General features: G+C 44.1%; 1 protein-coding gene across 1 annotated transcript in view; it reads right to left on the bottom strand.

The window, feature by feature from the left end:
- mtus2a (microtubule associated tumor suppressor candidate 2a) overlaps positions 1 to 15,879 on the bottom strand; it is a gene marked incomplete at both ends in the record, with an annotated part of 136,239 nt that overhangs the window by 5,779 nt on the left and 114,581 nt on the right. The window contains 5 exons of the mRNA XM_084320483.1: positions 2,426 to 2,531; positions 3,763 to 3,977; positions 6,310 to 6,376; positions 9,294 to 9,419; positions 9,750 to 9,928. Of these exons, the coding sequence (XP_084176609.1) occupies positions 2,426 to 2,531; positions 3,763 to 3,977; positions 6,310 to 6,376; positions 9,294 to 9,419; positions 9,750 to 9,928 (693 nt within the window). The remainder of the gene's footprint in view (positions 1 to 2,425; positions 2,532 to 3,762; positions 3,978 to 6,309; positions 6,377 to 9,293; positions 9,420 to 9,749; positions 9,929 to 15,879) is intronic.

Here is a 15,879-nt window from a genome sequence, read left to right as displayed (position 1 = left end):
AAAATGCACTTAATGTGTTGCTCAGTTATGCTCACTCTGAGCCGTTCAGAGCGATGCTGCACACTTTCTGACTAGGCTCAGTATACGGAAGAAATGGATCCTACACGGACGTTCTTGCCATTTTCCATGGTAAATGGCAGTTGCTTAGCACTCAGATAGAGCAGAACGTTAAGTGATTAAAAAATGCGTTCAGTGCTCACAATGAGCATTCTCATCGTCTACCACAGGACAGCTCCATGGCAGCGCTGGGACCAGGAGTCTACCACAGGACAGCTCCATGGCAGCGCTGGGACCAGCAGGAGTCTACCACAGGACAGCTCCATGGCAGCGCTGGGACCAGGAGTCTACCACAGGACAGCGCCATGACAGTGCAGGGACCAGATGCTATTTTTATCAATCAAATCCTTTATTTAACCTGTTAAGCATCATTGAGATTAAAATCTCTTTTTTCAAGAGCGATCTGGCCAAGCAAGGCAGCAGAAAGTCAACATAAAAAAGAACATCACAATAAAATACAGATAAAACATTCACAGCAAACTCCAATTTCAGGCAAGTTATCAAACAGGCAAATTATCAAACACAGTTGCACTGTCCGAGGGAACTGAGTTCGTAGGATTTTAAAATGGCTTTGAATTCTCAGAGGGTGACCAGTCCTGGTAATTTTAGGTCCTCTTGTATCTTGTTCCAGGATGAAGGAGCAGCATATTTAAAAGCCCTTTTTCCCAATTCAGTTCTCATATGGGGAACATCCAGTGCAGAGCAGCTTGAGAACGAAGGGCATACTTGTATTGCTTCGTGCACAGAAGCACACTTGGGTACGAGGGAACCAGTTTAAGCAGAGCTTTGTGTACAAGAGAGAGCCATCGAGAAAATCGCCGTATTTGTAGAGATGGGTAACTTGCAATGGCATATAGGGTGCAATGGTGCACTCGATTTCCACATCCCGTGACAAAGCGTAAGGCAGAATGGTACACAGTATCCAGCTTTCTAAGGTACTGATCAGGTGCATTATACATGTAAAGTGAGTCACCATAGTCGAGTAGTGGTAAGAAGGTGGTCGAGATCAGGTGACTTCTCACTTTAACTTTAAGTGAAAAACAGGACCTGTTTCTGAAAAAGAAGCCGAGTTTAATCTTCAGCTTTGACACAAGTTTATCTACAGTATGTGAGATTTAAACGTAAGGTTCTCGTCCACTGTAATGAGATTTAAACGTACAGTAAGGTTCTCATCCACTGTAATGCCTAGATATTTGTTGGAAGCAACCCTTTCGATGTCAGTCCCTCCAGCAGTAACACGTGTGGGAAGATCAGCTGGGAGTCTCTTCCCATTTGAGAAGAGCATAAACTTTGATTTGTGAATGAAAAGTTTAGAACGCTCCAGTTGTTGTTTACTTCCACATTGGTGACCAAAAACGAATGACACACATGACAGCTATGGAGGCGACAGGTTCCTGGTTCGATTCCGGCTCTTCCCGGCAGCGTGTCAAAGTGTCCTTGAGTAAGACACTTAACCCTAATGGCTCTTGATGAGCTGGTTGGCACCTTGCACGGTTGCCTCTGCCGCCGGTGTGTGAACGTGTGAGTGAATAATAATAACACTTGGGCCCAAGGTGTTCCCCTAGCAACGGACTTCTACGGAAAAGGTCTATACAGTATATGACTGATTGAACACCCACTCCAAATGAAAAGACCTCAATCACCTTCAGTCGACACAGAGAGATAGAAACAATACAACCCGGTTGCCCCCTGAAACAGTGACTGTGTTCACAATTGCAGTCTGGTCAAATGTTAAGATAGGACTGATTGAGCCCCACACTCCAAATGCAACAATCTCACACAAACACTTCAGCGGGCTTAGAGTAATCCCATCGCTCTCAACCAGGTTGACATTTTGATCTGGTTGAAGGACCAGGTGTTATCAACAGTGGTGCAGTGCTGGGCAACCGCGGTCAAACGGCGTTTGGGCTTCGAAGTGCGCGCATCCTATTATTATGCAAAGTCTAGGTGATAAGTGCCTAGACTTTGCATAATAATAGGATACCGTTTGACCTCCGCCCATATTACGACTGCACCCCTGGTTATCAACATCAGAGCCCAGCGGCTCTATGTAAATGGCTAGTCACAGACATGCCGCTAGTCTAGTTCTATTCATGTAGGCACTTCATCCCGACACCACGGAAAGACCATTCACCCTCTGATGCACTGATGACAGCCCTGCCATCGCACGTTATTTCAGGACAGAGACATAACTGTGACCAAAACAACGGAATATATACTCCAATTAGATGAGACGCTATCTGAACTCCTGTGCAATGTAAACAGTTAGCACTCTCCCATATTCAATTATAGTCTCCGTGCAACCATAGTCAGTGTAGATGTTGTGTTGTTGTGGTTGTTGTGGTTGTTGTTGTTGTTTTATTCATACCTCTCATGGTACGGGCATGCTCCTCGTGCAACGTTGCCATGGTGATGTTGTGCATGTCTCTCAGCTCCTGAACGGCTGCCTGGTGGTGTACCGTCATCTCCTCCATCTGACGAGGAAATTTTTTTTTTCTTGTGACTAATCAACTTTCCTTTTCTGCTGTAGATTAGATTGTGTGTTAGAATCAGAGCACTTTCAGGCGTGTGATCACACCTGTGTGATTCAAATTCTAATGACCACATTCTAATGATGATGTCACACAATGGCTACTCGCCATTCGAATTCTAAGATAGGACAACCCTGTAAGACCCTCGGTTGCAAAATTACAACATCACTTTTACCTTTTGGATATTTAAAAAAAAGAAAAAACCTTTAACCTACACATTTACATAGTCAATGGGTCCTGTTGTTCAGCTTCACAATGCTATTGGATGGTACATGTGTTTATATAGGTCCCACATTCTGGCCTCTGAAGTTGATAATGTCAATTAAATTTGGGCCTTACAGGGATTTATTAAAGGGTTATTCACCAAATACACTGAATGTAACTCCCTAGATTTGTCTTGGTGACAATGATTATTTTCCATTAGTAGCTTAATTGGCTCAGACTGTGATTGTCTTAATGATTAGTTCTCAGTAATGATGAGTGTAGCACATGACGGAAGTGTATTGCCTGTGAGCCGCTACTATTTGGCAGAATGACTAACCGTAACTGACTGAATTACTGGCTGAGTGAGTAAGTGACACTGCCGGTCGTTGAAATGCTTTGCATCTAAAAAAAAAAAAGTTCAAGTTCATGTGGAAATGGATTTTTAAAGGTTAAAGGGGCACTTTAACTATTTTGATTTATTTTACATATAATTTCACACACATCCAAAAACTCTGAACAGTTTTGTACACATGAATTTAGTTTGACAGTTATTTCGTAAATTAGTTCGAATATGGTCACCAGTCAGGGGCATTGAATGCTTGTGTTGTGTTAATTACAGCTCCATGTAATTATGTAGATGTAGTGTTATAGGGACTGCTACCTTATCATTTCATTGAGCTGTAATTAACACAGCAAGGATTCAATCTCCCTGATCACCGGTGGTCATATTCAAATAATGTATTTATTATTTATTTCTGACTTGCCAACCAAATAAATGCCATGAGAGGCAGTGACTGACAGGGGGACATAGCTTGAATCATATAATAGTGTTCCAGATTTTTATTTTTTTTACATGTTTGTCTGATGTCCAACTAAGCTTTCTGCCCACTGGTTACTGGCACATCTCTGCAGAGAAATCCGTCTGTCCACAGAATACAAAACTTAATTTCCCATACTGCCCCTCTCTCACCTGCTCCTGTTGCTGGGTCCTCAGCTCCTCCACCTCAGACCGATGCTCCGCCCGCAGATGTTCCGTCTCCGCTGAGTGACACTTCCTAAGCTCCTCCTCCACAGCGGACAGCTCCACTTCCTGCTGCAGCTGCAGCTCCTGAAGCTCGCTCTCAAACCCCGCCTCCAGGGCCGTCTTCTCCCTGTACAGTCTCTCCCACTGGACGGAGTTCGACGCTGAGCAGGAAGTGGACAAGTCAAGTCGGGTTTGGTTGAAAATCTATTACCATAGTTACATATGGCCAGGCGTGCAATTGACCTATCTCAAGCCCCGCCCTGTTTTCTTGATCCTCCAATCAAGAAAAGAGGGCAGGGTTTGAGTGAGGTCAATAGCTGCAACTGATGATTAACAATAATACAAGTATAGAGAACGAGTAATGTCTCGTGTTAGATTGTGGAATGGTCGAAGCTAAGTTTTACCATAAATCAAATGTTCTTATCTTACATTTTTTCTAGGCACTTGTGTTGGTGCCTACAGCAGTGGTTCTCATTACACATTAGGAACCCCCAAATTGATACACATTAGGAACCCCCAAATTGATACACATTAGGAACCCCCAAATTGATACACATTAGGCCGCGGATCTGCATTTTATAAGGTTTTGTCACAGGGACCTCAAGCTTTTTGTTCTAAGATATGATTAATTCCATAATATGGCCTCCAACATGTCTATGTTGTACATGTGTTGTACACATGAAACCTATGAACAGAATAGTTATGCTGTATATTCTCTCTGTGAAATAGAAATCCCCCCATTTTGCAGGGGACCTGAAACCCCCTGAAGACCCAGGCTGAGAACCTCCGGTACGTACTGTGGCATACCGGCTGGCGTGGTAATAGACGGCCGCTATGTGTCGGCCAAGGTACTGGGGCATATGCCCATATTAGGAGTTCCGGAGAGACTCCCGCCAGAGCAGAGCGCATCAGCGCAGATGAAGCGCACCTGTGGCAGACGCGCCCGAGACAGGTGAGCGCAATCACCACACAATCAAGCAGCATATGAAATGTAGACAGAGATACAGAATCATTGGAGTAGCTGAGGCGAAACCTGTACGGAAAGAGAGGACGTGAGTAAGAGTGAGAAGAGGAAGAAGATTATTGTCTGTGTGACAAATGCTGTTTATCTGCTTTTGGAAGGAGGACCCTGCTGTGTGCTATAACCCCCGATCGTCTGAGAACCCGCATGTGTATCGACCCCTGCTTGTTTGATGTCTCTTCTCCCGGATCAGCCCCCGCCCGTATGAGAACCGCTCTCTGTGTACCGAACCGCGCTAACGGACCAAGACGATTCTCTTGCATTACGGACTGGCTGACGATTTCACTAACCTCTCCTTTTCCCCTAAACAGCAATGAAACTGCTGTTAAACTTGCTTCTACCTTGTGCCGTGTGTGTTTTGTTAATTCCAATCTGGTGACAGCTCATAACACCCCAGAGTCTGTCACAGTACCCACTGAAACCCCCTGAAGACCCAGGTTGAGAACCTCCGGTACGTGCCCACTGAAACACCCTGAGATCCAGGTTGAGAACCTCCGGTACGTACCCACTGAAACACCCTGAGATCCAGGTTGAGAACCTCCGGTACGTGCCCACTGAAACCCCCTGAAGACCCAGGTTGAGAACCTCCGGTACGTGCCCACTGAAACACCCTGAGATCCAGGTTGAGAACCTCCGGTATGTGCCCACTGAAACACCCTGAGATCCAGGTTGAGAACCTCCGGTACGTGCCCACTGAAACACCCTGAGATCCAGGTTGAGAACCTCCGGTACGTACCCACTGAAACACCCTGAGATCCAGGTTGAGAACCTCCGGTACGTGCCCACTGAAACACCCTGAGATCCAGGTTGAGAACCTCCGGTACGTACCCACTGAAACACCCTGAGATCCAGGTTGAGAACCTCCGGTACGTGCCCACTGAAACACCCTGAGATCCAGGTTGAGAACCTCCGGTACGTACCCACTGAAACACCCTGAGATCCAGGTTGAGAACCTCCGGTACGTACCCACTGAAACACCCTGAGATCCAGGTTGAGAACCTCCGGTACGTGCCCACTGAAACACCCTGAGATCCAGGTTGAGAACCTCCGGTACGTGCCCACTGAAACACCCTGAGATCCAGGTTGAGAACCTCCGGTACGTACCCACTGAAACACCCTGAGATCCAGGTTGAGAACCTCCGGTACGTGCCCACTGAAACACCCTGAGATCCAGGTTGAGAACCTCCGGTACGTACCCACTGAAACACCCTGAGATCCAGGTTGAGAACCTCCGGTACGTGCCCACTGAAACACCCTGAGATCCAGGTTGAGAACCTCCGGTACGTACCCACTGAAACACCCTGAGATCCAGGTTGAGAACCTCCGGTACGTGCCCACTGAAACACCCTGAGATCCAGGTTGAGAACCTCCGTTACGTACCCACTGAAACACCCTGAGATCCAGGTTGAGAACCTCCGGTACGTACCCACTGAAACACCCTGAGATCCAGGTTGAGAACCTCCGGTACGTACCCACTTCATCTCTGATCCTCTGTATCTCCACGGACAGTTCCCACCTCTTCTCCTCCGTGTTCTCATTCTGAAACAAACACACAACAGATGCTGACAAATGGAAAACACGTTCCAACTTGCATGCCCTTGGCCTGGTCTATTAATAAATAGTCGCTAATTGGCGTCTACTGTTAACCGGAAGCCTCTGATTGGTTTTGCGCTAAGAGGAACACGCTGCCATGCCATGTGCAGGTGCAGCCGGTAAAACAGACATGTTCAGAGTTTTTATTAAGAATTTTATTGAGCATTTTATTGTTTATTACTGTTATTATTCTTTACTGTGTGTGTGTGGGCACAGTGGGAGCATTCACTACCAGTATGTGTACACCGACTCCATTTATATAGCTTTTATCTGAAGCGCTTTACAACTTTTGCCTCACATTCACCCATTCACTCAGACATTCACACACCGATAGTGGTGGCGACCATGCCAGAGAGCACGGGAGGAGCCGGAATTGAACCGGAACCTTCTGATTACCAGACGACCACCCTACTTCCTGAGCCACTGTCATCCCCTACATTTCGCCTCCTACATTTCACTACCAGTATGTGTGCATTTCACTACCAGTATGAATACATTTCACTACCAGTACGTGTACATTTCACTACCAGTACGTGTACATTTCACTACCAGTATGTGTGCATTTCACTACCAGTACGTGTACATTTCACTACCAGTATGTGTGCATTTCACTACCAGTACGTGTACATTTCACTACCAGTACGTGTACATTTCACTACCAGTGTGCATTTCACTACCAGTACGTGTACATTTCACTACCAGTATGTGTGCATTTCACTACTAGTATGTGTGCATTTGACTACTAGTATGTGTACATTGCGGCAGCATAAGTGACATATTTGTACACTTGAACAGATGATATTTGAACCTAGTAGGGTTCGGAGTAGGGTTAATTCGTTATTCCTCACCACTCCACAAGGTGATCTGAGGAGTGGACTGACAAATTCAGTTCAAGCTGGATTACTGACAGTTTGAACAAAATCAATAAATAAAAGGTTATACAATAAATAATAAAAATAAGCCAATAAAAGGCTAAATGTTTTGAAAGCATGACGCGATAATGAATAGTGATTTGGTTGGTTGTGGGACTGGTGGCAGGTCGAGAAACAGGAGTACAATGACAAATATAGACAGTAGAGGGCGCCCAAACATACTAAATCAATCCCATTCCACTGTATTGGACCAATAAAGTAGGTGCTTGGTTACATATCAGTAAAACTATCTCTGTCACATTGGCTTCCAGTTACTGTATGCAGAGGAATTAAATGCAGAGGACTCCTGTGTTTCCCCCCCCGTACGCACCAAATACTATAGTAATACCATAGTATTATGGTAAAACCACAGGAATACTATCGTGATTCAACTTTCTTTTATTTTTAAAAAACTTTTATTTATAGCATTTTCAGCTTTTTCTGGCCACGCAGGACCGATAGAGGGAGAGAGGGAGAACGGGAGGAGAGGTAGGGAAGACATGCGGCAGACGGTTGCCGGGACTGGGAAACGAACCCGGGACGACCGCTTCGCGACTCAGCGTGCTATGTGGTGTGCTACTGGAGCACTCCATCGTGATTCAACTTTAATGTCTATAATATTATGGTTTATCACTACAATATTTCTGTGTGTATGAAAAGAAAACACAGGAATACTATAAATCCTTACAGTATTAATGTTGTAAATAAAACACAGGAATTCTAGATTTGATGATACTGTAGTTAATGTCTGTATGGGTCTGTATGACAGCTGAATCAGAGTGGCATGCTGAATTCTGTGACACCTTGCTCAGAGACAGACGGTGCACACAACACGCACAGTGGCATGCAACAATTATTCTGCCCGCTGACCTCGCTGTGAACCTCACCTTGTGGCATTTAAGTGTTTCTTTGTGTGAGTGTGTGTGTGTGTGTGTACTGTATGTGTGTTACATCAGAGACCCAGCAGGATCCAGTTACTATAGAACAGATACTGTAGAGAGCCTTCAGTGAATGGAAGGCTGATACGGTCCCTGTATGAAACAGCTGTCTGGTACAGTAAGCTAGCGAGTAAACAAATTCTTAGCAAGAAAATCATATCTGCTCAATTCAAACACACTGAAGACATTAGCAGATGCCTTAGTGCAGTGTCAATTTGACTATGCATGTACATCCTGGTATAGTTGCTCACCAAAAATAATAAAGCATAGATTACAGACATCTCAAAATAAGTTAGTTAGGACTGTGCTTAAACTTCACCCTCGTACACATCTCAATTACTCACACTTTGATGGTCTGAACTGGTTACCAGTGGAAAAGAGAGTGGCTCAGATCAAGTTGGGGCTGACCTTTAAAATAAGGAATGCTACAGTCCCTGAGACTCACACATCCACGAGAGGCAGCCAGACGGATATAATTCCACACAGGTTCAAGAGTTCTATGGGGCAAAAAAAAAATTGTATATGGCAGGAGTTCTATGGAACCAATTACCCACCTCTTGCAAAGCACTAGCTATGGAAAGAGGCTTTAAAAAAGTGTTTGGCGTCTGCCTCTATGTGATGCTCATAGAAGCGAGGAAGGATAGGATGAGTGGTTAAAACTGATGTGTGGTTACAGATGGATCTTTGATTTTATTATTAATTAGACGGACTAAAGGGAATGCTGTAGATTAATTGAATTTGATTGTGTATTTGGCTTTTACTTGTTTAATGTAGTGAAATTGTGTGGTTTGTTTTTGTATTTTTGTATTTGGGCTTCAGAGTAGCTATATTGTTTCTGCCAGCCAACTGCCCACCATACCCCACCCCACCCCCCACCCCCAGAGGTCCACAATGGAAATAAGCCTTTTGGCTTTATTGTGTTTTTAACCTCAATGATTTTTTTTAAATGTATGTATTCCTGCTGGGCAGTTTTATACTTATGAATGATCAAATAAATTAAATCAATCAATCAACCTGGAGGCAGTAGTGTTGAGTGGTGACGATGAAGGCTTCCAGACCCACGCTAGTCTTCCTCAGTTCCTCTCTCAGCACTCTGAGCTGTCTCTCCTGCTGCTCACAGCGTCCCTGCAGCCTCTGCACCTGGAAGAGTAGACAGTACATCAATATAGAACAGAATATAACTGAAGAGAAGAGAAGAGAAGAGAGTAGAAATGAATAGACTAGAAATGTATCTAAATAAATGTCTATGTTTGAAACAATCACCAATTGTGTGGAGGGTGTCATGAAGCCTTATGTCAATCAGATCAAAATAAACCATATTAATGAGAGCAAAAAGTTGGAAATCGGTCAGATTTTATTGTAAGACAACAAGAGGGTTAAAGGCTAATCGGCTCAGACCTTTCTTAGGAAGGTCTGGTCAGTGTGAGGCTAACCAGATGACTGGTGCTGCTGACTGCCTCAACAACTCACCTCCTCCCTCTGCTCCTGCTTCTCTCTCTCCTCTGCCTCCTTTTCTTTCTCCTGCTGCTGAGCCTCCTCCTTCTCTCTCTGCAGGCTCTCCTGCTGTGGCCTGAAGGGGGCAACGCGGCGAGGGGAGCCAGGGGGGACCGACCCTCGCACTGCTGCCGCGGGGCGATGCCTTGACTGGACTGGAGGGAGACAAAGTAGAGGAAGAAGAGTTTATTCATGAGTGTGTGTTCATCCGTATACAGGGCTAGTGTGTTCATCTGTATACAGGGCTACAGGGCTAGTGTGTTCATCTGTATACAGGGCTACAGGGCTAGTGTATTTATCTGGATAGAGGGCTACAGGGCCAGTGTATTTATCTGGATAGAGGGCTACAGGGCTAGTGTATTTATCTGGATAGGGGCGTACAGGGCTAGTGTGTTCATTTGTATACAAGGCTAGTGTGTTCATCTGTATACAAGGCTAGTGTGTTCATCTGTATACAGGGCTACAGTGCTAATTTATTTATCTGGATAGAGGGCTAGTGTATGTATCTGTATAGAGGGCTACAAGGCTAGTGTATATCTGGCTAAAGGGCTAGTGTATTTATCTGTATACAGGGCTAGTGTACTTATCTGGCTACAGGGCTAGTGTATTTATCTGGATAGAGGGCTACAGGGCTAGTGTATTTATCTGGATAGAGGGCTACAGGGCTAGTGTACTTATCTGGCTACAGGGCTAGTGTATTTATCTGGATAGAGGGCTACAGGGCTAGTGTATTTATCTGGATAGAGGGCTAGTGTATTTATCTGGATAGGGGGCTAGTGTATTTATCTGGATAGAGGGCTACAGGGCTAGTGTATTTATCTGGATACAGGGCTACATGGCTAGTGTATTTATCTGGATACATGGCTAGTGTATTTATCTGGATACATGGCTAGTGTATTTATCTGGATACATGGCTACATGGCTAGTGTATTTATCTGGATACATGGCTAGTGTATTTATCTGGATACATGGCTAGTGTATTTATCTGGATACAGGGCTACATGGCTAGTGTATTTATCTGGATACATGGCTAGTGTATTTATCTGGATACATGGCTAGTGTATTTATCTGGATACATGGCTACATGGCTAGTGTATTTATCTGGATACAGGGCTACAAGGCTACACTGTTAACAGAGCTGCGCTCAGAAGACTATAAAAGAACGGTAAATGTCTGGCAGCAACGGTTTCCAAATACTTACTGTCAAATTATAGAAAAATCAAATACATTTACAGATTACAACCTTTATTTAATGGTTAATATTTTGATAAAAGTTAATTTACTGTATTTTTATGATATGTACACTTAAAGTAGAAAAACAAAGGTAATCTGTAAAATAATACAGTGAATTTCTCATGAATTTTTTTTTCTTCTTTTTACAGTGTAGTGTATTTATCTGGATACAGGGCTACATGGCTTTATCTGGATACAGGGCTACATGGCTTTATCTGGATACAGGGCTACAGGGCTAGTGTATTTATCTGGATACAGGGCTACATGGCGAGTGTATTTATCTGGATACAGGGCTACAAGGCCAGTGTATTTATCTGGATACAGGGCTACAGGGCCAGTGTATTTATCTGGATAGACATATCTAATGCGTCTACTGTTGCCCTAAAGATTAAAACATACATTTTTAGGGCATTTCTGCTTCATTAAACAGCAAGATTTAAACGGCCCGATTCAAACCTACAGTATGACATTAGGTTCACATGGTATTAACATGCAGCAAAGCATGGTGAGTCACCAGGCCACCTCCCCTATTGATTAAATTGATGAGAATTAAGGCGGAGTATTCCATCTGATTTGTAGCTAACAGGAATGTTTTCATGTGATTGATGAGGGATAGGAACGAATTGATTGGTGGGTATTAGGGCTGTCACCTTTTTGAATATCGAGGTATCGATCGAACCTGGCAAAATGTCACCTGATAGAACTGTAACGATCGGAAATTCTAAATTGATATGAACTAATTAATATTCAGGTGGTTTGCTCTCCTGCATGTCTACCTCTCTCCGCGTCTCCTCTGTCCTGCAGCTTGATTGACTTGCACAGCAGAGGGCGGGAACTGCGGACTGGGACTGTGCGAGTTCATCCTAACTAAGTGATCAAATCATAACTATGGACACAAAACTCACTACAGCAGCTATGGACACCATTACAAATGAAAGGATGTCCCTCATCTTATCACCAGAAATGAGTGTATTCAATAGAACATTTAAATAAGCATGTCTGTAATTTCTCTCTCTCTCTCTCTCTCTCTCTCTCTCTCTCTCTCTCTCTCTCTCTCTCTCTCTCTCTCTCTCTCTCTCTCTCTCTCTCTCTCTCTCTCTCTCTCTCTCTCTCATGACAATAATTGTGTTCTGATTGTTTTGTATGGGGGGGGGGGGGGGGGGGGGGGGGTTATAATAGGATTCTGAAAGTTTTAACTACTTAATTTTTTACTTTGGATTTGTTCTAATGTGATTTGTGGGAAATGCCAGCCCTAGTGTGTGCAGAGGAAGCCTGGGGGTCCAGTATACTGTAATTCCTACTCTGAGACAGACTTTCTAATCTCTTGATGAATCTGATCAGGTTCCAGGCTGAACTGCAGCAGGATGATCTATAGACGTCATTAGAGTATTAAATGCTGGAAGTCAGAAGAGTACTGGCAGCTTGGTATTAGATTAAGTGTGTGTGTGTGTGTGTGTGTGTGTGTGTGTGTGTGTGTGTGTGTGTGTGTGTGTGTGTGTGTGTGTGTGTGTGTGTGCGCGCGTGCGTGTGTGTGTGTGTGTGTGTGTGTGTGTGTGTGTGTGTGTGTTTGTATATGTATGTTGGTAAACCAGACCCATTATTATAATCAAAGGCAGTTGTCTCTGTGTTAGTAATGAAGGTAATTTGTCTGGAGGAGGAGCAAACACACACCATCTAAAAGTAATTTTCTCTCGGGAGAGAGGCCTGTCATTAGGCCGGTGTTGACACACAGGCGGGCCCATTAACCCCTCTATATGTCAACTTGTCTGGTGATGAGGGTGGGGGGGATTCAATGTGTCTGGTGTATGCAAATGACTCTGTATCACTCACTCAGGGGAGCAGAGATATACCACACTGTCTGGCTACCTATTACAATAGAGATAGAACTAAACCACACTGTCTGGCTACCTATTACAATAGAGATAGAACTAAACCACACTGTCTGACTACCTATTACAGCAAATATAGAACTAAATCACACTGACCAGCTACCTATTACAACAGAGATAGAACTAAACCACACTGTCTGGCTACCTATTACAACAGAGATAGAACTAAACCACACTGTCTGACTACCTATAACAGCAGAGATATAACTAAACCACACTGTCTGGCTACCTGTTACAACAGAGATATAACTAAACCACACTGTCTGGCTACCTATTACAACAGAGATAGAACTAAACCACACTGTCTGACTACCTATAACAGCAGAGATATAACTAAACCACACTGTCTGGCTACCTGTTACAACAGAGATATAACTAAACCACACTGTCTGGCTACCTATTACAGCAGAGATAGAACTAGACCACACTATCTGGCTACCTATTACAGCAGAGATAGAACTAGACCACATTATCTGGCTACCTATTACAGCAGAGATAGAACTAGACCACACTATCTGGCTACCTATTACAGCAGAGATAGAACTAGACCACATTATCTGGCTACCTATTACAGCAGAGATAGAACTAGACCACACTATCTGGCTACCTATTACAGCAGAGATAGAACTAAACCACACTATCTGGCTACCTGTTACAGCAGAGATAGAACTAGACCACACTATCTGGCTACCTATTACAGCAGAGATAGAACTAAACCACACTGTCTGGGTACCTATTACAGCAGAGATATAACTAAACCACACTGTCTGGCTACCTATTACAGCAGAGATATAACTAAACCACACTGTCTGGCTACCTATTACAGCAGAGATATAACTAAACCACACTGTCTGGCTACCTATTACAGCAGAGATATAACTAAACCACACTGTCTGGCTACCTGTTACAGCAGAGATAGAACTAGACCACATTATCTGGCTACCTATTACAGCAGAGATAGAACTAAACCACACTGTCTGGCTACCTATTACAGCAGAGATATAACTAAACCACACTGTCTGGTTACCTGTTACAGCAGAGATAGAACTAGACCACACTGTCTGGCTACCTATTACAGCAGAGATAGAACTAAACCAAACTGTCTGGCTACCTATTACAGCAGAGATAGGACAACATCACACTGCCTGACTACCTATTACAGCAAATATAGAACTAAATCACACTGACCAGCTACCTATTACAGCAAATATAGAACTAAATCACACTGACCAGCTACCTATTACAGCAATTATAGAACTAAACCACTAAATCCCACATGTACAAACTCACAACATACATACATACATTCTTTCGCACACAAGCACACACACACACACACACACACACACACACACACACACACACACACACACACACACACACACACACACACACACACACACACACACACACACACACACACACACACACACACACACACACACACACACACACACACACACACACACACACACACACACACACACACACACACACACACACACACACACACACACACACACACAGCACCACCACCATCACCCTCCCCTCAACTATCAGTCATGCCCATTGAACCATGTGGAGCGGTCTCCATGACAACGTGAGACTGGGGGTGAACTGTCCCAGGTAATGGGGGGGGGGGGGGAGAGAAGAGAGGGGCGAGATGAAGAATACAGTTTCAATAAGGACGCAAGAGAAGGAGAGATGGTGTAACGGAGGAGAGAGGGATGAAGAGGGGTGGTGTGGTGGAGGTGGAGGTGGAGAGGGATGGTTGAAGGGGGATGGTGTGGTGGAGAAGGATGGAGGAGAGAGGGATGAAGGGGGAGGGTGTGGTTGAGGTGGAGAGGGATGGAGGAGAGAGGGATGAAGGGGGAGGGTGTGGTGGAGAGGGATGGAGGAGAGAGGGGTGAAGGGGGAGGGTGTGGTGGAGGATATGTGAGGTCAGTTCTCAGGAAGAGAAGTGCATGTATGAATAGGTCTAGACTGGAGCCAGTGCACACTAGGGCTGTCAACGAATATTCTATATTCAAATTAATAATTGAATTGTAAAAAATAAAACATTAGATTAGATTGTGAACATTTATATTTGTTTGTGAGAAAAAAAATCCATCCTTCCTCTCAAATTCTCCCGTGGGCCTGAATGCGCTGCATGACAGACAGGAGACATGCAACGTCAATTTCATTGAGCTGAAGAACGTGCCAGTAGTAACAACAACAGCAACAACCGCATGGCATGATGGAGAGTTCAGAACCCAACTCGGTCGCGAAGACAGTGATTTGCACTCTGAGCAATCTAAAAGCCATGTTTGGAGTTAGATTTTGATCAACTTGTGAAACCTTGAAACAAAGTTGTATGCAAGCTATATAAACGACAGCTGGCCTACCTTTTTTTTTTTTATGCTATCGCCATTTTGGGAGTTCTAGCGCTAAGAATGTAAGTAGCGTACTTTTCTGTTTAAATCTTTTTTTATTCTCACCGTATATATATATTGTGGCAGATATCACCCCCCCTCTCATGGATATGTGAAGGATGGGAGATATTATTGCCACGGACGGAGTAGAAACAATTAGGTAGCTGATTAGTACTGATAGAACACACCTGTGCATCATTAGTTCACCCACATATCACGTGCACACACCCCAGACATACACACTACAAAGACACTAGGTTAGTCAGAAGTAGTTGAGTGGAGTTGTGACATAGAGAGAGAGATAGAGAGATTGAGTTGTGTAAGGTGAGAGGTAGTGAGAGGAGAGGTGAAGGCGGGAAGGTGTTCATTGTGTACTGGACCATAGACTGGCTGAGAACCCCCCTTGTGTTCTGACCCTGGAGCGGACGACTACCCTGAGTATTGAACAATCCCGTTTTGTGTACGAGAGCCTGTTTTGTGTTTTTGACTATCAGACTGTATTATGACCATTCTCTTGCCTATCAAACTGAATTCTGCCCTTATTCAATAAATATTCGTATTGATTGATATTGC

The sequence above is a fragment of the Notolepis coatsorum genome (assembly GCF_963971535.1).
Source record: "Notolepis coatsorum genome assembly, chromosome: 8".
NCBI classification, from domain to species: Eukaryota; Metazoa; Chordata; class Actinopteri; order Aulopiformes; family Paralepididae; genus Notolepis; species Notolepis coatsorum.
This window is presented reverse-complemented; position numbering and strand designations above follow the sequence as displayed.